The 26,613-nt window shown below is 41.2% G+C and overlaps 1 protein-coding gene across 1 annotated transcript; it reads left to right on the forward strand.

Moving 5' to 3' along the window:
- The first annotated feature begins 11,706 nt into the window (after positions 1-11,706).
- On the forward strand, positions 11,707-26,321 carry LOC114656068 (peroxisomal succinyl-coenzyme A thioesterase-like). Its single transcript, XM_028807474.2, has 12 exons — positions 11,707-11,980; positions 18,248-18,362; positions 18,442-18,642; positions 18,982-19,081; positions 19,175-19,365; positions 19,452-19,615; positions 20,715-20,834; positions 20,928-21,007; positions 21,092-21,185; positions 24,482-24,562; positions 24,690-24,825; positions 25,485-26,321. Exons 2-12 carry the CDS (start codon positions 18,260-18,262, stop codon positions 25,577-25,579), a joined length of 1,365 nt encoding a protein of 454 aa, XP_028663307.2. The 5' UTR covers positions 11,707-11,980; positions 18,248-18,259; the 3' UTR covers positions 25,580-26,321.
- Positions 26,322-26,613: the final 292 nt, after the last annotated feature.

A 26,613-nucleotide genomic window follows, 5' to 3' on the forward strand; every position in this document is an offset into this window, starting at 1 on the left:
TTTTTTTTTTTAAACCTTTTTTAAAACAGCATTGAAAACTTCTCAGAAATTGAAGTGTGTTACTAGCATAGTTAAAAGAAAATTGCTTTTCTAATAGAGAATGCAAGGACTGGTAATTGTCATTCTAAGCATTTTTCACATGTTGGAGATCCTTCAACAGAATACCTTTCTCTTGATGAAATGCACTAAATGAAATCTTTTCAAAATTTTTTATAACAAAGAAGATCCGAGCTCTATGCACATTATTCTAAAGTCCTTTACCAATCTATATTTGGAATATAGGTATTCCTCTTATGCAGGAAAACATGATTGTATTACATCCAGAATTATTCCTGCTGTGTAACTGATGGGTTCCTTGCAACGGTCTGGAAAAAAAAAAAAAAAAAATGGTTCTGCAAGTGGATGGATGGATGGATGGATGGATCCTGCTGCCACCCACGGATGCCAGAAGAGACCTCAACCCTCCATGACTCCACAGTAAAGAGAATTCATGGGTTTAAAAATGAATGGGTAAATCTAAATGTGCGAATCCTGACAAGTTGTCTTCCATTCTGTTAGCCTGAGGAGATCCCCACTCTGCTACAGCTTAGGTGGTATAGGCTAAATCAGGGGTGTCAAACTTTGGGCCTGGATGGCTGCAGTGTCTGACTAGAAAAAGGGTTAGAATGAAAACCAGCAGTGTCCAGTTTCCACTGGTAATTAACTTCTTCCCTTCATTTTAATAGCCCTGTTTTCAAGGATTCAGTGCTCTGAGTTAATCCTATTCTTCATTAAATGACAGCCAAACAGAACTGAAATGTGAAACGAGCCAACAGATGAGCAGCTAAAATGGGGCTTCAAACTCCAACCAATTTCACTCCAACCAGTTTCTTAAAGAGAAGCCAATTCTTGCTGTAATGTAAAAAGGTCACCTGTTGCAGCAGCACCGGAGTCCAAGCCTGGACAGAAAGCCAGTCATTCAGGGGTGCACACACACACACACACATCAAATTTCTAGAAACACTACTCTACCAAGTAAACATATCTTTTGTGGTTTTGGCAGAAACTAGATCAATAAAAGAACACAAACGTGTTGTAAATACTGAGTTGCTGTAGCACCATTTAGCCATGTTTTCTAATCTATTCAACAAAGGTTAATTCTAATCTATTCTTAAGACTAAGAAACCTTTCAGAAAATATCAAAATATTCATTATACAATGAAATAAAGTGATGTGTTATCTTTTTACATGCCAAGAAGTCAAGTAATCTTTTAATTTGTGTCATTTATGTAAAGTTCTTTTTTTTCCATACTATGGAAATATTTACAGAAGTTAGGAAAATCTTTGTTGATTCTGAATTGTTTTTGTTAATGATAAAGCTGGTGTATTGTAGTGTTAATGGCAGTGACTCAACATCATCACTACAGATATATTCTGTGACACTGTACATTGTATTTATGTGACAGTGAAGGTCAGCCCCACACTACCGGTTACAACCCGGGAGCTTACTAAACCTGCTACTGCTGATAACGTACCCGAGGGATGCACCAGCTCACTTAAAGCAAGGGTTGGGTACAAAACTAAACATGGTTCTTTTATTAAAACCAGCAAAAAACACATTGTCCAAAAAGTAAAGGGTTCTCTTCAATAAGGAAATAATCCTTAAAAAAACAGGTGACCTTACACAAGATTAAAAATCAGAATTAAAAACAAGAGTAAACCAATAGTCATCGGGTCACCCACTAGCAGCCATGGTCCTCGCCTTCAGACCCCCGTCTTAGCTGCCTCGAACGTCGTCGGCCAGACCACTCAGGGTTGGTTAACTCCTGGGTTAGGATGACTCCTTCTAGATCGCACCCACTCCACGCCAGTATTCAGTGGGGACAGTCTGCCCCTAGAGTGCCGACCCTTTGTGGGTCTCATGCCTGTGCCACCCTTCACTGCATGGGCTGGCTGGCTTGTTCTGTCCCTTCTATCCCCTTGATGCTGTTCTCACGGCTCTGTTCTTTCTTGTACTGTTTTTTTTTTCTTCCTTTTTCTCGTGCCAACTTAATTATCTCCATAGGCGCAGCACCTGACTTGTGCATCACAGAAAGCCAATGAAGCAGCTCAGGTGCAGGGGTGTCTCGCCCCAGTGATCTCACCAACCTCCCGCAGCTGCTTGAGCACGCACACCCGTGGAGATCGATCCAGCCATTCAATTATTTATTTAAAATGGGCCAATAAAATATTAAGCTACTGATCTGCTATACCACAGTTTATTGTCACTGTTAGCTGTGTGTGTATTATATTAGTGAGTAGTGAATTCAACTGTGGATTGCAAAGAAAGCAAAAGAAAAAACCTAATTTCTTACCATATTTCAAAAATGTTCAGGCTAGGTTAGCCCATGATGATTGAGTTTCTAGGGTTTGCTCCTGCATAGGGTGACAAGCCAAAGGGGGGGACAAATTATGCAATTTTGCAGAGTTATTAACGTGAACTATAATGGATGAACTGAAGAATAATACCTGTATTGTCATGCTTGGGTCACAGATTTGCGCAGAAACACAGGAGGTTGTAGAGAGACAGGAACGTTATTCAAACACTGCAAACAAACATTTGTCTCTTTTTCAAAAGTTTAAACTGTGCTCCATGACAAGACAGAGATGACAGTTCTGTCTCACAATTAAAAGAATGCAAAAATATCTTCCTCTTCAAAGGAAACAGAGAGGAAAGCAAACAAATCAATAGGGCTGTTTGGCTTTTAAGTATGCGAAGCACCGCCGGTACAAAGCTGTTGAAGGCGGCAGCTCACACCCCCTCCGTCAGGAGCAGAGAGAGAGAGAGACAGAGACAGAGAAAAACAAAGTCAAAAATCAATACGTGCCCTTTGAGCTTTTAAGTATGCGAAGCACCGTGCAGCATGTCGCTTCACACAGCAGCTGCACACAGAAGGTAGCAACGTGAAGATAATCTTTCAGCATTTTTAGACGAGCGTCCGTATCGTCTAGGTGTGCGAACAGCCCCCCTGCTCACACCCCCTACGTCAGGATCAGAGAAAGTCAGCGCAAGAGAGAGAGAGAGAAAGTAAGTTGGGTAGCTTCTCAGCCATCTGCCAATAGCGTCCCTTGTATGAAATCAACTGGGCAAACCAACTGAGGAAGCATGTACCAGAAATTAAAAGACCCATTGTCCGCAGAAATCCGCGAACCAGCAAAAAATCAGCGATATATATTTAAATATGCTTACATATAAAATCCGCGATAGAGTGAAGCCGTGAAAGGCGAAGCGCGATATAGCGAGGGATCACTGTACAAAGAATAAGATAACCAGAAAAACCCAGCAAACCCTTATAGCTCCATTGGGCCTGTCTATTTACTGATTCATTTCTCTGATGAGTGGCTTTCTGAATTTTCTCTCTCAAACACTCGCACCTCCTGTCTTAGTGCCCAACTTTCCTAGCAATTCTAGACTCATTCTGGGTTGGCAGAGAGCGGGCCTTTTAATAGCCAACGTGGCCATTAATATCACTGCGCCATTAAATTCTGACCTGCCCTTTACTGTTAGGCTACCTGCACCTACATAATGGACTGCAACATCCCTGACGCGGCTTTATCAAACACTGAAATTAACCGCATATCGTTTATTAGTTTAAGGCATCTGATTGTAATTAACCTGTAACAATATAATGGTCCATGGAATGGCCAAACTGTTCCAAATACCATAACTGCTTTAGCGTTGTTCCTTGCAATGCACCACTCAGAGTATTTATATCATTGTATATGAGTGTGGAATCACAGCTCTACAGTAGCTGATCAGAAAGAGAATTATCAGTATACAGCATCAAGCACACACTGCCTCAGTGATGGGCACAGTCTGTTTGAACTTCTCCCATTCAGCAGATGCTTCAGAGCCTTTCCTGTAGGGACATTGCGGTTTAGGAACAATTTCATCCCAAGAACTATAAACGCACTCAATCAGTCCATCAAGTGCTCCTTGTAGAACTGTTTGTACTTATAAGTACAATTACCTCACTGTAAACTTGCATTACATTTATAATATTGCACAACCTGAGGCACTTATGCTTTCATATTGTATATTTTTTACTGTTTTTTATCCTGTTATTATTATTGTTATTTTACTATTTTATAGGAAAATAAGTTTATGGAGGATTTGCATATGTAATCTCATTGTACTATTATGTAACGGTTGTCACATATTGTTTTGTTTGTGTGCTTTTAACTATTTCTGCCGCTTGCCCTTTAAAGGTGATGTCCAATGCAAGTAATGTCTGTGGGATATCTCTTTAAGGGGAGTAGGGGTCCAAACAATGCCTGGGGGTCCTTGCCAAAATGAACTGGGGTGTGACTTAAGGAAGAACCCTCTTTAAAAGGCGAGGAGGCACGTATTAAAGGGAGAAGAAAAAAAAAGGGAAGGAGGTCGAGAGAGTTTAAAGGAAGAGGAGAGGTACGTTAAAAAAGTCGATTTAAGGAAGGACCTGGGAAAGTGACTTGGTAAAGGAGTTAACGGTAAAAGCTCGTTAGGCTCCATTGTAATACCGATTGGACTCAACGAAAAGGAGCTCTGGCTAATCGGTAATAATCTTGGAGTTCACGGCTTCACTTTACATTTGTGCTGCGGGCGGCGGCCATTAAAGGACGCTAACGCCGAAACCACCGGGTGCTACGGATTTCAGCTTATGACAAGGAATCGTTCGCCAGGCCGGTGAGATTGCTTCTAATTACCTTTTAATACAGTGTACGAGTCAGCGAAGTTTAACTGACTGGATTGCTGGATTTGTCACAGACTTCCCAGGCCGGGTGGATTAAGACTTTATCGACAATAATATTTGTATATATTTGTATATATGTGTATTTAGTCGGTTATGTTCTGTGAATTAGCTGGGGGTATTGATAAGTAGGTTATATTTCTGTTTCTCTTCCTGGGTTTTTCTTTTTCTGTGTTTTCTTGCTTTCTTTCTGGATTTCTTTTTGAATATTTATAGAAGGGTAAAAGGGGGACTTATTAATTAGGATTTATTTGATTTATAAATATTGTTTTTTAAAATACTTGTTGGGGTGATTATTTTCCCTTTTTTGTATAAATTATTAAAAAACAACTCCTTCTGGGGACTTCAAATAGGTGCTTAGGTTCTGTCGAGTTCCATAAATAATATAATTACTTTTCCTAAGAATAGGAGTTTTTTGTGTGTGGCGGGCTTCTTATCCATAGTAAGAGGGACGCGCTACAATACAATAACAATAAAAGAATTGAATTCAATTCAAGAGAGCACATATTTACAGATGATGACGACTGGCTTCTAAGTCGATTTACATTTCTAGACGCTATCTTCGTGGAGCTCTTGATATTTTAAAGATGAAATGTATTAAAGTGTGTATATATATATATATTACATTATACAGATATATTTTTAACTTCATTTAAATAATGTATATTGTTAATGATTAAATATGCCAGGACTCAGTGGCGCAGCATCAGCGATGAGCTGGCACCTCGTTCAGTGATTGTTCCTGCCTCACGATGTATGCTTACTTATTATTTTATATTGTATACAGTGCATCCGGAAAGTATTCACAGCGCATCACTTTTTCCACATTTTGTTACTTTACAGCCTTATTCCAAAATTGATTAAATTCATTTTTTTCCTCAGAATTCTACACACAACACGCCATAATGACAACGTGAAAAAAGTTTACTTGAGGTTTTTGGAAATTTATTAAAAATAAAAAAACTGAGAAATCACATGTCGGTTTGAATCCTGTAAATGCCAAAAGGGACTCTGCTCTGTTGGGCCCTTGAGCTAGGCCCTTAACCTGCTATTGCTGAGCGCATTGAGTAGTGAGAAAAGCGCTATATAAATGCAAAGAATTATTATTATTAGAATGTCGTAAAGAATTAAAAATACTTTGACATGGTAAACATGCAGAGCAGATAAGAGATAATGGAAGTACGAAAATTTGAAAGTCTCAAAAAAATGATAGTAAAGATCGCATTAGCACAAACAGAAATTATTACTCGGTGAAACAACGGAACAGCAAAAAGAGATCAAATATATTGTTCGGATTTAAACTTTAAGTTGGAGATTTGTAGATCGTCTAATTCATGTTGCCATCAGGGAAAAGTAGTGTTTCTTCCCAATGAAGAGACGTATCTACGAGAATTAAAAGATTTGTTGTTTGGTGAAAGTGAAATCCACATACACTGTCACGCTTGGGTCACAGAATTGCACAGATACACAGGAGATTTTAGAGACAGAGATGTTATTCAGACACTTCAAACAAACAAGTCTCTTTCAGGAGTGAATCGTGTGTAGTTGGAGGGGACAGTTACGTCTCTCAATGAAAAGAATAGAAAATCTTCCTCTTCATAGGGGCGTGCCTTGGGAGCGGGACTCCCAACAGGAGCAGAGGATTTCTGGGGTAGAAGAGAGACAAGGCAGTGAGACAAAAGGACAGCTTCGAAGTGCCAAAGCGAGCAGGAGGCTTTGCCCCCTAGTTATATATAATTAACAAGCTGGTTCTGTTTTCAGATAACACTTGATGGAAGGGTGGATACTTCAAAAGCTTACAGCTATCGTGTCTTTTCCAGTTTGGTTCTTTGTTGCTTTCTGATTCTGATGATTTGTTTTCACGGCCTCATGGCAATGCACAAGCAAACTTGTTTTTTTTCAGATATCATGTTTCTTTTTTATTGTCTTTGCATGATAGCACACAGTTACCCTGTTCTCAAACAACTCTTTTTAGTGCCTGTAAATGAATAGGTGTCATATGTTGGTGACACGTAATCTGTAGCTGAACAACATTGGCTAAGACTGGTATAAAATAAAAGAACTGGCTTGTTATTGACTGATAACATTTGCTTATTGTCTTGATCTTGTTGATCTCCTAATCCTTCAATGAATTTGTTTAGGGAGATGCCTTACTTATTGAAGATCCTTACAGTGAATTAAAGTGCCTCACACAATACAGAACCAACAAAATTCTTGCAATTAAACAAAGTAAATGAGAACACCAGTGGAAATGAATGGGAAATGCATTAAAACTGAAACTGAAAAGCTATGTCCTTCGAAGTTGTTTTAAGATACATCTCTGTGTATTTGCTTTAGTGCCTTATGATGCTGACCTCCCAGAAAGGATGTGTACAAATTTAAGTCTGACTGATTATATAACGCCTCTCACTGTGCAAGTGTAGGTTCTCAGTTTTTGATCACTATATGTGGAAGGACCACTTTACTATCTTGTGCTCATAAATGAAATTAGGAAAAAATAATTGTTATATAGCACCTTTCTTATTAGATGTACTCAGGTTGCCGAAATGTCCAGGTTCATGTGGCTAAACCTTCCTTCACTGACTGTTGAGCTAAAGAGAATTAGCTTTGTGTATTTGAACAAAGGACTGTGTCAGCCAGGAAGTAACTGCTCATCTGTATCAAAGCAGGCCGAGGGCCTCTGAAGAGTTTTTGTAACAGAATTACTGCTAAGTTAGTTTGCCTTTATTCCTACAAAAAACACAGTTGCAAAAAATATGGTGTATGAAGAAAGGGAGACAGAATGAAGACAAGGCAAGTGCAAGACAGGAGAGCACAGAAGGACAGGTAAAATACGTATTGTGGCAAGCGGCTGGGGGTGGCACCCAGCCAGGATGCCCAGAAGGACCGGAAGAGGGATTACGCCTCCTCCAGACCACAATGGGGTGACCGCCCTGGTGCCTTTGGGGACCACGGGAACTGAGCTTGGAAGCTTAACCCTATAGGGGCCCGTGGTCACGCCCTGATGCCTGGAGAGCCCTGGTCCTCGGGGGACACCCGGAGTGCTTCCAGGTACGCGGCCGATACTTCCGCCACACGGGGGAGTGCCGGCGGAAGATTATCGGGAGGCACCTGGAGTATGTCCGGGTGATTATAAAAGGGGCCGCCTCCCTCCATTCGATGGCTTGAGTCGGGAGCGGAGAAGGATGGAGCTCAGGAGGAGAGGAAAGGAGACGGCCTGAAGAGCGAGAGGCATTTTGGATAGGCCTGGACTTTGGGGGAGTTTTGGGGTTGTGTGCTTCACTGTATAAAGTGTTTATAAATAAAGCATGTGTTGGGTGACTTATAATGATGTCTGCCTGTCTCTGTCCGGGCTGCTTTCCACAGTATGTTATAATATAAAAGACCATGGAAAATGTTAACAGTGAAATTTCATTATTCCCCAATTTTTTATGACTTTACATAAACATGTATTTTGTGTTGCCCTTGAACAAAATAAGATTCTTTTCACCAGCAACATCTTTGCAGCCAAGATATTCCCCAGCAGTACATGCCCATGGCCAGGCCTTTTTGATAGGCAACAAAATCAACATTTGATGTATAACTGTAAAACATAAATGATAGAAAATAAAATGGAACTTGTAAAGGGTTTTGTTAATGTCACACAGTAGCTGCAGATTTTTGGTTTCTCATGAAACTGTTTGGTTCCTTGTACTAGTTACCCTGCTGTGTCACAAATTCAGCACACCCAGCCTTTATTTTACTTTTCTGAAAGAATGAACAAATCGGACTTGGGGGGATCAGAATCCCACAGTACTGCAACTTGTACATTTTACTGAGAGGGTAAGTCAATAATTATCCACACTTTTGTGATAATTTTGTTTGGATTGGCTGTACAGCTTACCCCATGCACTTTCGGAAATGTTCTACGTTTGTGGTCACAGTGGTAAAACTTTCAGTTTTGATCAGTCAGTTTTTCTTGTTGTTTTCTGGGAGTAAACATGGCCACTGCTCCACTGTCCATTTCCACCAAAGGAGAGCAGCAAGCAGTCATCCTCATATTATGGACTACGAATCCATAGAAGGCTTTCTATACCACATGTAGCTCTAGGGTGTTGTACCGTGTTAACCATTATGAATGTAGTGAGAAGTTAAGCAAAATGACACCTTTTATTGGCTAACTAAAAAGATTACAATATGCAAGCTTTTGAGGCAACTAAGGCCTCTTCAGGCAAGATGTAATTTATAGATTACATCTTGCCTGAGTTGCCTCGAAAGCTTGCATATTGTAATATTATTAGTTAGCCAATAAAAGGTGTCATTTTGCTTGACTTCCCACTACACCACTTTTAGATAGTATTTTACCACTGCCAAGTGTTTACAAGTGGACTGAGAAGTTCAAAAGTCATCTGACAAGTGTTAAGCCTGAAGAAGGAGCAAGACGCTTGTTCACGTCCCCTGCTGATGACAATACTGAGCAGGTCCGGGCCGTGATTCTAACAAACCAATGGGGATTTTGGACCCTGGTACGTCTTCAGCCCATACAAAGCAGATCAATTGCCATGTTTACTACTAGGAAACAATAAGAGAAATTTTCTGATCAAGACTGAAACTTTACCTCTGTGATCACAGACACAACAGTTTCTACATGTGTGCATGGAGAGCTGTCTAGCCAACCTAAACAAAATTATTGCAAAAGTGTGGATAATTATTGATTTACTCTCATAACGCCAACTGCATACACATCTAAGAGACTGGCAACTCATGCCCTTTTTTTGCTTGTGATCAGGGCCGGATTTATATGAAAAGAGGCCCTAGCCTATTCCACTTATGAGGCCCTTTCACCTTCCATTTTTAAGTTTGTAAATTTACATGAGAGATAATAAAATTTTGCTAACAATTTGAATGTAGGCCCCTCTTGATCTTGAGGCCCTAGGCTGAAGCCTAGTTAGCCTATAGGAAAATCCGGCCCTGCTTGTGATCCTTGGTTAATAAAAAGAAACAATACACTTCAAATTCTTGACAAATTAGTCAATTGTAATGAAGCAAAATATTTACAGTATATATAATATATATATAAAGAAGATGATAAGGTCATTCCTGTACAGGAAAAGTTGTGGCAGCAGTAAGCAATTTTCTAAATTTCAAGAAGTCAAAATTACTGTTTATTATTGAGACCGAGTGCTAGAGAGAATCATGTGATTGATTGAGGAGTTCCATCAGGTTGACCTTAAATTTAGACATTGGTATGAATGGGAGCCTGCAGCCACAAAACTCCTTAAGTACCAAGACTACCCGTCCTCAATGTATCTTTAGAACTCTTTCTCAGTCCACTTCAGGGGCACAACGCAGGAAATGGGCTTAGGAAGGCCTGCCGGTCCATCACAGTTATGAGATTCTGACCCAGGACACAGCATCTGTGAGGCAAAAGTGCTAGTCCAGGGTCCACGATGCTATGGCCCTGGTACTAACAGCTGCAAATTATACAGAATGCCTTAAAAAAATATATTACTTTCCAAATTCTAGTGAATTTACTTAAGGATGCTTTAACAGGAGGGTGGCGCAGTGGTAGCGCTGCTGCCTCGCAGTTAGGAGACCCGGGTTCGCTTCCCGGGTCCTCCCTGCGTGGAGTTTGCATGTTCTCCCCGAGTCTGTGTGGGTTTCCTCCGGGTGCTCCAGTTTCCTCCCACAGTCCAAAGACATGCTGGTTTGGTGGACTGGCGATTCTAAATTGGCCCTAGTGTGTGCTTGGTGTTTGTGTGTGTGTCCTGCGGAGGGTTGGCACCCTGCCCGGGATTGTTTCCTGCCTTGTGCCCTGTGTTGGCTATATTGGCTCCAGCAGACCCCCGTGACCCTGTGTTCGGATTCAGCGGGTTGGAAAATGGATGGATGGATGGATGCTTTAACAGTCTTGAAGAGTTTCAGGAAGAACTGTTAAAAGTCTTTGATTATCATCTACTGTGCCACTCAATGGCACTGTTACTCTTAAAAATAAGCAAAAATGGAATAATCAAAGTTGGCTTTTTCCTTCCACTAAGGTTGGGAGCATGCACTGATTACAGGGTGTTGCCAAACCCACCACACAACGAACCAGCCGGACGAGGACCCGAGTGCAGCCATGCAGTGGGTGGCACCTCACCACCACACTGGAGCAGTGCCACCAACCTCTGAGTTTTCCTGCAAGTTGGAGGACCTGCTGGCAGGGCTGGATGCTGGTTAACGTGATACCCAGGACGGAGCAAATTGCTTCCACTAAAATGAATTAGAATTCATTAAGCAAAAAATAAAAAATGGGGAAAAGTGTAGAAGATTTTGGTAGGTACTGCAATATCGGTGAAATTAATGAGACAGTTTACGTAATTGCTCTGTTAAAACTGACATGAACATTTTGGTGTGTATGTATTTAGTCAGTCTGAAATATAGATAATACATTATTTAATTTGTGTCCAGCAGGAAGTGTTATCTGATTGTATTCTTACAGTATCCTGCTATGAGTCCTTTATCCATTTATCCATCTACTGTATATATCCATTTTTCAAATATGCTTCAACATTGCATGATATTGCATAGCCACAGCCCACTGTTAAAATATTTAAAGGCTCCACAGGTACTGATTTAGTGAAGTCAAAATTGTTGCTTTTGTAGCAGAATCAAACTATATGTAGAGTTGAAACAAAAAGAGAGAAAATTACAAAATGACTTCTCATATTATAGTGCACATGCCTTACTAAGGCCCAGCAGGCCCAGCTCCATGGGGTCATTTAGCTGGTATACTAGTACTGTACTTATTGGACTTGTTGACCATGTTCACACATCCCCTACATAGTATTTCGGACATTTTGGTTTACAGCTGCACAGTAATACCACTTTTTTGTATTTTAGCAGCACCCCCCATCCCATAAATACCGGGACAGACAAAGACCTGCCTAGTGTTACTTATTACCCAAGTTATTTATTTAACTGACTGAGTACACATAAAAGAGCTGTGAGTGTTCTGTGTTGAATTTAGCCGGCACTGTGCCCTTTGGTCAATGTATTGCATGTACAGTCCAGAACTGCTCAGGGGAAGAAAATGCAAGCTATCTGAATATCATAAAAGCAAGGAATTCAATCAGAACCAACCACAGAAACTGGACATAGCAAAATAAGCAATCTGGGATATCCTAAATAAGTAAGACACTACAGGTGCAAGCTGACAGAGGAAAATAGCCGTAAGTTTAAGAACAACATCTTACTGCTGAAATCACCACAATGTGAGTATGAAGGAATTACAATATACAGAAGAATTTGAGCTCAAAGGGTTTTAAAGCCATCAGCACTGAATATTCATCAAGATGTTATCAAATATACTAATGACACCATGCTGATAGGGTGCATATCTGGGAAGGATGAAAACTTACTTAAATAAAATCGACTGTTTAGTAAATTGGTGCGATAAGAAATCTTATTCTGAATGTCAATAAGTCTAAAGAAATCACATTTCACTTTAAGATGTTCACCCATCATTGGCCTGGGGTAAGAGGTAGAAACAGTCAATCAATATAAATACGTACTTATATTTTTAGTTGGAATAGTAATACAAGTAACATTTACTCTAAAAGCAGTCAGAGCTTATTTCTCCTCTGTAAACTCGGATAGTTTAAAGTGGACAAGGACCTCCTGTTGTTCTTTCATTAATCACAGTGTGATCCACTTTGTCATCGCTTTCATCATCATTGTCTGCTTAAGTGGTCTGACACACCGAAATGTAGATAAGCTACTGCAGATTATCAAATATGCAACTTATTAAGTTATTGGAGAGGACAGGGATGATGAAGTAAATGTGTGTCAGGGGGCAATGTTGAAAAAACTGGAAGTCATCTCAATTTATGATGCCCATTAACAAGCAGAACTTAACTTCAGTAAATCAGGGAATATAATCGCTTTAAAATCCACTCAAATCAATCCAGATACTCCTTTCTTCCCAGTGCTGTGCATCATTTTAATAAGGCATATAAGAATTTTTAAAATAATCTAAAAGTGTAGAGTTTTTCATATGTATCACGTAACCATTTTAGGTACAACTGCACTATCTAAATGCTTGAAGTAGTTAGCACAAAAACTGTTTTCAAATTATGTGAATATTTTACAGCTTCTGTTTAAGTTTTGACCTGTCCCGTCCCTGTTTGTTTGTTTTATTTTATTCTGTTAATTGAATGCAACTGAGAAAGCATGTGTAACCATTTTAGGTACAACAACCTTGATTTTGTTAAGTCATCAGGTTGAAAACTGGAAAGGCCAAATAAGAATTTACCTAAAGGTAAAGAAATCGGCCAGCAAAGTTCTGCAATAAAGTGCTATGAATAAATACATGAGAAAGGAGGAAGGTGAAGTAGTGGAGAAGGATATTGAAAAGCAAGATTTGATGGATGTAACGTAATACTATAGCTTGGGAATGCATAGTCAGTCACTCACTCATCAACGTAACTATTGACTTTAGCATCTGAACTTGCCGACCTGTACAGTGTGACTGGTCCCTGCTAAATATCTGACTAAGCAAATTAAGGAACTAGAATAAGAGGTCCGATTGAGTTTACCTTTAACCGTCTCCAAAGATTAACTTGCGCCCCTTTGGGAAGAGAGATGAAAACCGCAATGTGAACAGCTGCTGAATAATATCACGTGGATAGAGCTAGCCATCTGTTGGAAATGTTTGCCATCAGTCAGTGACCCAGAAGTTGATACCGGTACTTGTGATGAGAACCCTGCAACCGCTCCTCGGGGGCCTCATGTGTAAATGGTGCACATTGCCATGGTTTAGTGTGAATTCTACATACAGCGTTATATATGAGGCCCCAGGAGCATGACAGTAATTTATGAGGCAGGTGGTTTGGTTGTGGGATAATATGCGTTTCTAATCAAATACTTAGAATTTGGTAAGAGTTCATTCTCATAGGTCTATGAATGACGGCGTACTATTAGCAAGCAAAATGTCACCTATTTCAGAATTCTGGAAAAATGCCAGTGACTGACCTTGACGAGGGAAGTAAGAGCGGAGCACAGAGGAAGATTGCCATAAATGAATTTGTTATGTGTTAAGGTTATTACTCTTATTTTACAGGAACAGAAGGGAATGTTTACACAATGGGTAGTATTGCCAGCCCAGCCCATCGGACTTGCTACATGGGGTTCATACTTTCATCCAATGGATGTGTTGATTTACTTTTTTTTTTTCTGACCTTCCCAAAGTGTGCTTTATAATTGAACTGGTAACTCGGTTTTGATTCAGTGTAAATGTTTTGGTTGTGCGTGTGAGTTTATCTTAAGGTGTATGACCTTTCTGTCTTGCTCCCAGGGAAAGTCTAAAGGCCGGTTTATACTTCATGCGATGCAACGTGTGAGCCTGACGACGCTACTGCTACACAAGCAGTTTACTGTTTACAGGGGGGGTGAAAGGCTGAGTCTTTGACCTGCAGCCAAACCCTTCTCACTGTTTATACTTACACGCATACTTTATGTAAATCTGGAGGATTCCACCAGGTGGCAGTGCAAGATATCATCAAGCTGAGAAAACAACGTTCGTCTTCGCTGTGTTGTGAATTGCATGAAACATCCCATTAAATCCCTAGAACACCATGCCACAATATCTCTGAAAAAATGGATGTGTAATGATTACATCCATCAATCCAGGGATGTAAGTATCGGGCACGAGGCAGAAACAATCCCTGGATGGGGCATCAGCTCATCACAAGGTGAATACAACCATAAACATACCCTAGCATCATTTTAGAATCACCAAATCCTCAAACCTGCATGTCCTTGGAAGGAAACCGGAGCACACTGTGGAACCACACCAGGAAAACATGCAAACTCCCCAGTGAGGTGACTCCCTGCGAGGCAACAGTGCTACCGCTCCACTGCCTAGCCCCCCTCACTTGTGTAATTATTAACTGTATTAATTATTTAAATAAAGTTAATTGTTTATCTGTTACATGTAACATACATGCTTTAACACATTTCATCATGAAAGTGATTTCAAGTATAAATCTAAGGATTGTAAATGTTCAAAGAGCTGGAATATCATACATTTAATGTGTTCTGTATGGCAATCGCTGCCTGCCGCTGCTATCAGCGCAGGAGAAAACCCCAGAAACACGTAGCGATTAACAACTGGGTCAGCTTTAAGAGGACGTTTATGATGTTCTACTCTAATGACAAACTATGAGATTAATGTCGAAATTTTTACTTCAGCCACGAAATAGACCTTTTTTTTCTTCACTGTATCCCTAATCTGCGGTGGGTTGGCACCCTGCCCGGGATTGGTTCCTGCCTTGTGCCCTGTGTTGGCTGGGAATGGCTCCAGCAGACCCCCGTGACCCTGTGTTCGGATTCAGCGGGTTGGATAATGGATGGATGGTTGGATGTATCCCTAATTTTTTTCTCTGTTGCTCAAATATGCTTTCATACATTCTGATACTGTTGCAAAGGTGCAAAAAAAGACGGCACAGAAGATAGTATGTGAGACCTGTAAAATGCATCATGTCATTACGATGATGAATAAGTGACCCTTGTATTGCCTATGCAAGAAATAGATGAAAAAAAGAACCAGAAATACATTTGTATGTCAGCATTTAAACTTGATGATTTACTTCACCACATCTACTCATTCACCAATCATCGAAGCACATTGATTCTGTAGGATCTGCAAAGCGGCTTGCTGTCACATGTGGATAGTAAACAGAGACTCTAGATGTCAAGTTCCAACTTGAATACACTGTGCCCTCCAAATAGTTAGACCCTTCTCGATTTTTTGCTGGTAGTGTAAATCGTGCATGCGTCGCATTAATTTCTGAGGACATGCCCAGAGACACGTCAAATGAATGATGGGAATGCATGGCAGCCATGATGCATGCACATACATATTCTTAGTGTGAAGTATAAACTGGCTTAATTCCTGTTTAACCATATAATGCAGTGGTTCTCAACTTTTTTTTGGCCTCTGTTTTTATCTGTTTTTTGGTTGGTTGTGAAATGACACATATTAAGAAATAATATTAAATACATACAGTATTCAATGTTTAAAAACAGTTTACATACACTGGGTATAGAAAACAATCACCCCCCCCCCCCCCCCCCCCCCCCCCCCCTCATAATATTCACGTTTTAATGCTTGGCTGCTTGAAATTAAGATGCGCACACACAAAATATTGTTCCAGCTGTATTTAGTCAATGAAACTTATAACACTCAAATGAAAGATGATATAGCAACAGTTCAGAAACAAAATAAAAAAAATAATCACTGAGATGATTAAATGATCACTAAAAACACTTGTAAACTTGATCAGTTGTAACTAAACACCTTCTCCACTGCACACCAAGCTGATCGATCTGTGATACAAAAGTACAAAAGCAGCTATTCCTAGAGCATTCCACTGCTTGGAAGTGCAACCAAAAGCTAACAATCAACAATGGGTGGCAAGGCACTGTCAAAAGATCTCAGGAACAAAAAAAAATTCAAAGGCTTTATCAATCCCCAGGAGCACAGTAAAGTCCATAAGCAAGAAGTGGAAACTGTCTAGTACTACTAGGACCATTCCCAGATCAGACCATCCCTCCATACTGGATGGAAGAGTGAGGAGGAAACTACTCAGAGAGGCCTCTAGCAATTTTGAAACTTTTACAGGAAGCTACTCCACAAGAAAGGCCACATTAAGTCTCAACTATGCTTTGCCAAAATGTGCCTTGAAGATTCTGAGGCCAAATGGAAAAAGGTGTTATGTTCAGGTGAGACTAAAATCAAACTATTTGACCTCAATGCCAAATGGTATATCTAGTGGAAAGCCAATACTGCTTGCCATCCAGAGAACATCATACCAACAGTAAAGCATGACGGCGGTAGCATCCTTTTGTTTTGTTTTTCTCTTCAGTACGGACTTGGGCACATTTCAAGATAGAAGGAAAAATGGATAGGACAAAATACCATCAAACTCTTCAGGAAATCTTGCTGCCCTTTGCCAGAAAGTTGTCAATGGGAAGAAGGTTCACCTTCCAACATGTCAATAACCTGAAACACACAGCAAAGTTGACCCCACAGTGGCTAAAGGAGAAAAAGGTGAATGTTCTGGTGTAGCCTAATCAGAGCCCAGACTTAAACCCCATTGAAAATCTGTGGAAAGACTTGAGTCCATCAGATTGGAGTCCACCAATGGTCACCATCCAGTCTGACTGAGCTTGAATAGTTCCGTGAAGAAGAGTGAGCAAATATTACACAGTTTAGATGTACACAGTTACTAGAGAAGCATCCCAACAGAATCATGGATGTACTCAAAGCAAAAGATGGTTCCACAAAGTACTGATGCAGAGGGGGTGATCTTTTAACTGTCTTGGTGATTCTAGTTTTTATTTGTTTCTGAACTGCTATTATATATTTCACTTCACTTTTATAAGCTGCATTGAGTAAATACAACTGTGTGTCTTCATTTTGGGCTGCAAAGCAACAATATCTGAATGTTTGAAGGAGGATGATTCTTTTCTACTCCCACTGTAGGTGAAATATGGCTTCTTTGTTCTCTTCACAATGCGATACACAATAAGAGGCCTGTATGGGATCCCCCTGGAGTAACGAATACGATGAGTATATTTCATATCGACCATCGGGGTATAGAGGTTGAGAGCCCCCACCCCCTTAGTCTATCGTGCGCACAGATACAGCAAGAGGTATGGAATGATTGAGCTACTCAGCCACTGTAACTTCTTTAACTTAATGACCCATGTGTTGATAAACGCTGAATATTATAATCAGGATGACAAGACATCTCGTGTCCATGCTATGCTCTCCAAATAATTACTGAAATATAACAAAGTCCTGTTTTTAACTGGCCGGCCATTTAATAAAGATACAGTGTACTGCACAAAACTCCATATTGGACCTCCTGAACTCTTTCGATTTAATATACTGTATTACAAAGAACACTTCAAAGAAACTCCAAGACCCTTCCTCTTTCCAAATAAATATACCTGTACCATGGAGTACAAAACTCAGAGGAGGCTGTGCCATTTAACACCTTCATTAATATATTGTGTCCCAATTTGGTCACCCTAATTATAATGTCATGTCAATTTCTAATCCACTTGCGCTTGAGACTATCCCAGGTAGCATAGAGCACAAGGCAGGAAAAAAACCCCAGCCAGTTCATCGCAGGGTAAACACACACACCAAGAACACACTAGGGCTAATTTAGCTTTACCAGTTCACCTAACCTGCATGTCTCTGGACTGTGGGAGGAAACCCACGCAGACACAGGGAGAACATGCAGACTCCATGCAGGGAGGACCCTGGACCAAAGCTCTGGTTTCCTTACTGTGAGATAACAGTGTTACTAGTATGCTGCTGCTTAGTTATAATGGAATGAGCTAATACAAAAAATATTGATGATGCATTGCATGCTATCAGTTACAACTGCCAGCTTCTGGGTTCTTCTGGGATCAGGGATCTTCTGCAGATTCAGCTGGGTAAAGTCAAGTGTTCACATATTTTGCAGAAAATCAAAGAAATGGCAGGACGCATGGCTTACAATGCTGCACACTGGCTTAAAACTGTGAAAACTGGCACTTTGCTGGCCCAGAATATGGCTCTTCAGAAAAGGACCATATCAGGTAGAAGACAATCAAAAATACATTTGAACAGATGGATAAAGTTGTTGCCGCTGAAGCATCCTGCACGTCTCATTTTCAGACTTGGTCAGTCAAAGGAAACGTACTCCAAGGGTCTGGGCCAGACCCACTCGTGCCCTGATGGATGAGCCATTCCAGCTGGAGGTGGCCTGTCTTCCTCCACACTGTCCAGTCACGCTGCGTAGCACCTTGTGCAGTGAGGGAAATGATCTCTGGGAGTCGTTCTCTCACTATGTGAGTGATGAGAGAGGAAGGGTAAACGGTAAGTGTTTTATGGTCCCTGTTAACGGACAGATCATCCGGCTGAGTGAAATATGTATGTTTGATTTGGTCACTGTGTGGATTTTCAAGAAGATTGTGTTTACAAATTTGGTCAGTCAGAGGAGTTAGTTGGTGGGTACCCATGCAGAGTAAAATTTATGTTATTCAGCAGACAGTAAATGATCTACAATACACTGTGCACACACTGCAGGGTGTGATCTTGGTCTTTATGAAAAGCCAGTAAGAACAGATGAGGAGAGACACTTGTAGCTTGAGAAATTATCATAGAATTAAATGAGTAGCTTGACATTGTCCACTAACAAGACTTTCTTGTGCCCAGTATCAAAAGATGACTCATTGGGGGGATCATACATTGGCTGTGAACCAATGGGTCTGTTGTGGAGTCTGCGTCTAGCTGTTGGAGGGAGGCAGAATATCAGGTAAAGAGGCTAAATGGCTGAACACTCAATAGACTTGTAATGTGTCATTCTGATGTTTTACAGTAAACTTTACATCTCATTTTTGTTCTCCAGACTACGGAAAAAGAATATGCAGACACCCCTTGTCGTTGACATTTCCCTGTTTGATGGTCATACTATAGATAACTTTAATACCCAGACTGCCCTAGCCATGACAACCATGGAGCGATGGTACATGGCACCAGGAGTCCGCCGGATAGAGGTGCGAGAGAATGGTGTGGTAGGCACCCTCTTTATTCCCCCAGGTGATTAAATGAGTGTGTCAGGGTAGATGTTTGGTGCTCTCAAAGTGCATGCTCGAAATTAACTTGACTTTTTTCTCTGTTCCAAGGGCCTGGTCCTTTCCCTGCACTCCTGGATGTCTGGGGCCTGGCGGGATTTATGGAACACCGTGCAGCACTTCTGGCTTCTAGAGGCTATGCCTGTTTGGCACTGGCATACATAAATCACCCAGAACTGCAACTTGGCAGTGGCATGGGTATCAGCTACTTTCAGGTGCCAAACTGGGGCTAAAGAGTGGCTAGCTTGGGTTACTGAATGCAAAAGTCTAGTTTGGCATTTCATATTGAGCAAGAGAACAGAATGGCACCCAGCCTTTCATTACTCTATCACTCTGAGCTGCCTGTCGACTGACAGGCCTGTGTAGTCACATGTTAGTAGAACTGCATGTCGACACTAGGATGCTGTTACTGTTGCACCTGAGACTGTGTCACTGGTAGTGCTGGGGATGTTCTCTAGTGCTCTGCATTCTTCTTCTTCTTGGTCTTCTATGGCTCAGTTACTGGTCTCCCTGAATTATTGTTTCTAGTGTTACCAGTGCTCACATACGAGTGTGTTGTTGGCCTACACTGTACTGGGTTCTAAGATACTAAGGAGCAGCATGTCTGCACTTGAAAGTGCTATTATTACTATTATTACTATAATTGTGTATTTAATTAATTCCTTTATTCAAGGTGATATTCAAGATCTTCTGACTTGCACTAGAAATTAGTTACTGGTACAATGTTTGCCTGCATTCGGTTGCTTTTACTGGTAATAGTCCTAGTGTTGAATCGGTACTGAAATTTGGACTTTGGTATCGATACCAGCTTTCAGACCTCAGTACCAGTATCAAAATGGTTCAGAGGCAAATAACAAATTACTCCAAACCCCCTTTTTTTAATCCAGCCTCCATTGTTGCGCTGCACCATCGTGCCAGACTAGCAGTAAAGTCAGGATCATGTCAGATCATAAGGGAGTTAAGGCAGTTTGATCCCCTGTGAAGTGTCAATTGAGCGTCAAAGGAATGTTGGGTATGAAGTTAAGATTGCGTTAAAGCTTGTGGTTTCACAGCATTTTGTAAAGTCTATGAAATGGAAATTTTTCCCCAACTGCAATAGAGAGTGCAGAGGGAGGTGGGGGAATGCGGGGGATTGAGAGGAATGCTAATGTTTACTTCTGGTACTGAAAATCCCAAAACACTGGTACCGTACCATTTCAAAATGTACGTTTTTCTGTACTTTTATAGTACCAATATACTGCCCAGTCCTAAATGGTACACACTCATTTTCTGAAATCTGGCTTGGTTACACTTTTGCTGGGGTTCTGTTTGCAGGAGTCTTGGAAGTTGCTGCAGTCTGTGCCACAAGTCTCAGCTGATAGATTGGGTTTACTAGGATCTTGTTTTGGAGCTGCTATTTTCATTCTGATGGCTTCTGAGTTACCAGATATTTCTGTAAGTGTCTCGCAATCTGGGACAATTTGTTTCCATCTTTCCAGTTCTCTTAATGCTTCTCAGCACAGTAGTGATCACTGACTTTCCCCCCAGCCACAGTGTCTTGTTGCCATTAATTCCCCCAGTGGATTCTTCAAACCTGGAGAAGGAAAATATTTGGAGAAAATGAAAAGGTTAGTTTGCAATGGATTTTTGCGGTGAATTACTGTTCTGTTTTCATTATATTATCTTAGTGACACAACCTATTGTCACTGCAGGCTTCTACCTGAGCCAAAACTGGATGCAAATGGTCATTTGATGACAAAGGATGCCATACTGGCAGTTGGGATAGACCTGGAGAGGAGTTTGCAGGTATCTCATTAGGGTTGTGAGTGTCAAAAAATTTATGTCTGGTTGGACTGGGCAATGTGTAGAAAGCAATGTTTACAGTTTGACCGCTTTATTTTCTGCTGGTTAGCAGCCACTGGGGATGCACAAACCAGTGTGTTTCTTCATGCTGGCCCCAAGCCCGGATAAATGGTGAGGGTTATGTCAGGAAGAGCCCTGGGTTAACAACGACCGCCACCAGTACTGTTAGCCAACAGGGTGCTGGCGGAAATTGGGCTACTGTTGGCCGAAGAAGAAGGAGAAGAAGAGGGGGGAGACATGTCCGGAGGCAGGAGGAGAGGAGGAAGGCAAAGAGAGTGGAACTGAGGGTAGGAACTTTGAATGTTGGCAGTATGACTGGTACGGGGAGAGAGTTAGCAGATATGATGGAGAGAATGAAGGTTGATATATTGTGCGTGCAAGAGATTAAATGTAAGGGGAGTAAGGCCAAGTGGATCGGAAGTGGATTCAATTTGTTCTATCATAATGTGAATGGGAGGAGTAATGGGGTAGGACTTATTCTGAAGGAACAGTATGTCAAGACTGTTTTGGAGGTGAAAAAAGTGTCTGTCAGAGTAATGATTATGAAGCTGGAAATTGGAGGTGTGATGATGAATGTTGTTAATGCATATGCCCCGCAAATTGGGTGTGTGATGGATGAGAAAGATGCTTTCTGGAGTGAGCTGGATGAAGTGATGAACAGTGTACCCAAGGGCCAGAAAGTGGTGATTTGAACGGATTTCAATAGACATGTTGATGAAGGAAACAGAAGAGACGAGGAGGTGATGGGTAGGTATGGTGTCAAGGAGAGGAATGAAGAAGGTCAGAAGATAGTGGATTTTGCCAAAAGGATGGACATGGCTGTGGTAAATATGTATTTTAAGAAGAGGGAGGAGCATAGGGTGATGTACAAGAGTGGAGGAAGATGCACACAAGTAGGTTATATCCTATGCAGAAGAGTCATTCTGAAGGAGACTGAAGACTGCAAAGTGGTGGCAGGAGAAAATGTAGTTAAGCAGCATAGTATGGTGGTCTGTAGGATGACGTTGGAGATCAAGTAGAGGAAGAGAGTGAGAGCAGAGCCAAAGATCAAATGGTGGAAGCTGAAAAAGGAAGACTGCAAAGTTGAGTTTAGGGAGGAGGTGAGACGGGCACTGGGTGGCAGTGAAGAATTACCAGACAGCTGGGCAACTATAGCAAATGTAGTACGGGTGACAGCAAGAAGGGTGCTTGGTGTGACATCTGGACAGAGGAAGGAGGAAAAGGAAACCTGGTGGTGGAATGAGGAAATACAGGAGAGTATACCAAGGAAGAGGAAGGCAAAGAAGAAGTGGGATAGTCAGAGAGATGCAGAAAGTAGACAAGAGTACAAGGAGATAAGGCGCAAGGTGAAGAGAGAGGTGGCGAAGGCTAAAGAAAAGGCGTATGATGAGTTGTATGAGAGGTTGGACACTAATTAGGGAGAAAAGGACCTGTACTGATTGGCTAGATAGAGGGACTGAGCTGAGAAAGATGTGCAGCAGGCTACGTTGATAAAGGATAAAGATGGAAACATACTCACAAGCGAGGAGAGTGTGTTGAGCAGATGGAAAGAGTACTCTGAGAGGCTGATGAATGTAGAGAACGAGAGAGAGAGAAGAGGTTGGATGATGTAGAGATAGTGAATCAGGAAGTGCAACGGATTAGCAAGGAGGAAGTAAGGACAGCTATGAAGAGAATGAAAAATGGTAAGGCCGTTGGTCCAGATGACATTCATGTGGAAGCATGGAGGTGTTTAGGAGAGATGGCAGTGGAGTTTTTAACCAGATTGTTTAATGGAATCTTGGAAAGTAGGAGGATGCCTGAGGAGTGAAGAAGAGGTATAGTAGTACCAATATTTAAGAATAAGGGGGATGTGCAGGACTGTAGTAACTACAGGAAAATAAAATCGATGAGCCACAGCATGAAGTTATGGGAAAGGGTAGTGGAAGCTAGGTTAAGAAGTTAAGTGATGATTAGTGAGCAGCAGTATGGTTTCATGCCAAGAAAGAGCACCATAGATGCAAAATTTGTTCTAAGGATGTTGATGGAGAAGTTTAGAGAAGGTCAGAAGGAGTTGCATTGTGTCTTGTGGACCTGGGAAAAAGCATATGACAGGGTGCCTCGAGAGGAGCTGTTGTATTGTATGAGGAAGTCGGTAGTGGTAGAGAAGTATGCAAGAGTTGTAAAGGATATGTACGAGGGAAGTGTGACAGTGGTGAGGTCTACAGTAGGAGTGACAGATGCATTCAAGGTGAAGGTGGGATTAAATCAGGGATTGGCTTTGAGCTCTTTCTTATTTGCAATGGTAATGGACAGATGAGAATAGACAGGAGTCCCCGTGGACTATGATGTTTGCTGATGACATTGTGATCTGTAGCGATAGTAGGGAGCAGGTTGAGGAGACCCTGGAGAGGTGGAGATATGCTCTGGAGAGGAGAGGAATGAAGGTCAGTAGGATCAAGACAGAATACATGTGTGTAAATAAAAGGGAGGTCAGTGGAATGGTGAGGATGCAAGGAGTAGAGCTGGCGAAGGTGGATGAGTTTAAATACTTGGGACCAACAGTACAGAGTAATGCAGATTGTGGAAGAGAGGTGAAACACAGTGCAGGCAGGGTAGAATGGGTAGAGAAGAGTGTCAGGAGTGATTTGTGACAGACGGGTATCAACGAGATGAAAGGGAAGGTCTACAGGACGGTAATGAGACTAGCTATGTTATGTGGGTTGGAGACGGTAGCACTGACCAGAAAGCAGGAGACAGAGCTGGAGGTGGCAGAGTTAAAGATGTTAAGATTTGCATTGGGTTTGACGAGGATGGATAGGATTAGAAATGAGTACATTAGAGGGTCGGCTCAAGTTGGATGGTTGGGAGACAAAGTCAGAGAGGTGAGATTGCGTTGGTTTGGACATGTGCAGAGGAGAAATGCTGAGTATATTGGGAGAAGGATGTTAAGGATAGAGCTGCCAGGTAAGAGGAAAAGAAGAAGGCCTAAGAAAAGGTTTATGGATGTGGTGAGAGAGGATATGCAGGTGATGGGTATAACAGAACAAGATGCAGAGGACAGAAAGATATGGAAAATGATGATCCAAGGTGGCAACCCCTAACGGGAGCGGCAAAAAGAAGAAGAAGAAGCATTTGTTCTTCTATGCACATAATTGGGGGACCTCTAAGGAATGAGAGTAAGTTAGAACTGCTACAGTTGACATATGGAAACATTACTGCTATGAATCACAAACAACTCCATTTCATGTGTGCTATAGGCAGGTGGAATTCAGTGTCCAGCATTACTCATTGTTGGAGAGGATGACCAGTGTGTTCCATCTATAGAAAGTGCCCAAAGGGTAAGTCCATAAGGGTATGTGATGACATTGGTAGTCACCAATTGATATCTACAAAAACAAGGGGTACAGTACAAATCGCTTCTCTCATAAGTATACCAAACTGTTTCATCTGTCCTCCATTTTTCAGCTAGAAGCCCAGATGAGAGCTGTGGGAAAGGGACATCTGGTAACAAAACTTTCATACCCTGAGGCTGGACACTTGATAGAACCTCCCTACCACCCAGTTATGAGATGTTCAACCTTCATCTACCCAGACCAACCTGGTTTGTTGTCATCTCTCTTTCATATCTTTTGTCTGTTCTCCTTCGTTCAACTTCACTGACTAGTGGTCTGTCCCACTTAATCCCCACTTTTTTGACTGCTGGACTGTTCCAGTCAATTCATACCCTTCACTCGTAGCATGTTCTCACTAACTGCTGGCTTGCTCTTTGATATCACCTATCTTACTGACTATTGGCCTCTACCATTTAGTTCACACCTAACTGGCAAACCGATGGTGTGTTGTTCTGCTTTATTTTCACTCACCTAACTGGTGAGGAAGGCAGACTGTATTGTAGGCATGGAGCTGGACAGTTTGACATCTGTGGCAGAGCGACGGACGCTGAGCAGGCTCCTGTCAATCATGGAGAATCCACTGCATCCACCAAACAGTATCATCTCCAGACAGAGGAGCAGCTTCAGCTCTATCTATCTATCTATCTATCTATCTATCTATCTATCTATCTATCTATCTATCTATCTATCTATCTATCTATCTATCTATCTATCTATCTATCTATCTATCTATCTATCTATCTATCTATCTATCTATCTATCTATCTATCTATCTATCTAAGCTGCTTATAGTTACCTTATTCCTTGCCCCATTGTCTATATCTGTCTGTGTGTCACAGTGTGATTGTGTCCTCTTTTTATTTTGTAGTCACCATGCTTTGGGGTGGTGTTGGAAAATCACACGCAGCTGCCCAGGAGGATTCCTGGAGAAGGATTCTTGAATTTCTTGACAAACACCTTTAAAGGAATGTTCAATATGGAGATCAACTCCAAGTCCTGTACCGTAAAGTAGCTACGCAAAACACAGATGACACTCTCAAGAATTCCAGTTCTTATTGGAAAGAAAGCCGCCTTAACTTGAACTTGAACAGCGACTCTTCAGGAATAAGTGTCCACTTCTTTTTTGATGCCCAAAGTTATTTAGTGAAACAGAAAAGACCAAGTAGATGAGTTAACATGAATATGGAAGGAACAAATACCACTGTGAAGGGTAACACAAAGTATAGTGCTTTCAAAGAGTTGTGCAGAACATGAAAGATGAGTGAAGATAAGTAAAACCCAGAAGACAAGAGCAATCCAAACAGCAGGACTTTAGATGGGGTACTACCTATAATGTTAGTAACATACTGATAAGTGACAAGACTTTGACAAAAGCTGCTTTTGGTCTTAATAACCCAAAGCATTAGTAAAGTGGTTATTCATCTCTCTGCTGTGTGACATGTTAAAACCTTGTGATATGCTGGTTAAATTACTTTTGAACATCAGTGCTTCATTTGGACTTATTAAACATCAGCTATGGATTCACAAGCCTTACACCAAAGTATGTAACATTAAGAGAGAGATTATAACCCTGAATGAATAGAGGGCAAGAAGATTAAAAAAAGAGAAAATTTCTGATTTGGCTGTCATACTCACAGTGAGGCATTATGCAAGTGTAGTGCTGTTGGTATAATGGAGTCCCAGTAGTGTTTCTTGACACACTTCTCCTGAAATAATTGTTGGTTGAACGTCCTCGGTGTTGGCGTGTCATTGAGAGGACATGCAGCATTGTACATAATGGTACTCAGTTTTGCTTTATGTTTCTGGAGGTCCAGAGTGTGCCCATAACTGAGCTTGCTCTTTTAATGAGTGTGTTGATTCAGTGGGTCTCTCTAGAAGTGATGTTATTAAAGAACGCAGTCTCATAAGGAAAAAGAGGTTGCTCTGCCCTTTCTTATATATTTTTCTGTGTTCTGGAACAAGTCCAATTTGTCATTAATGTGGACCCCCTCTACATC

Source organism: Erpetoichthys calabaricus, chromosome 1 (assembly GCF_900747795.2).
Source record: "Erpetoichthys calabaricus chromosome 1, fErpCal1.3, whole genome shotgun sequence".
NCBI classification, from domain to species: Eukaryota; Metazoa; Chordata; class Cladistia; order Polypteriformes; family Polypteridae; genus Erpetoichthys; species Erpetoichthys calabaricus.

Bases quoted from the DNA above. Each gene is read 5' to 3' on its own strand.
- LOC114656068 (XM_028807474.2), top strand. From the start codon at position 18,260: ATGGCAGGACGCATGGCTTACAATGCTGCACACTGGCTTAAAACTGTG. The intron at 19,616-20,714 runs GTGCCAAACTGG...TTCTGTTTGCAG, and splicing joins TGGGTATCAGCTACTTTCAG to GAGTCTTGGAAGTTGCTGCA. The intron at 20,835-20,927 runs GTAAGTGTCTCG...CTTTCCCCCCAG, and splicing joins CTGAGTTACCAGATATTTCT to CCACAGTGTCTTGTTGCCAT.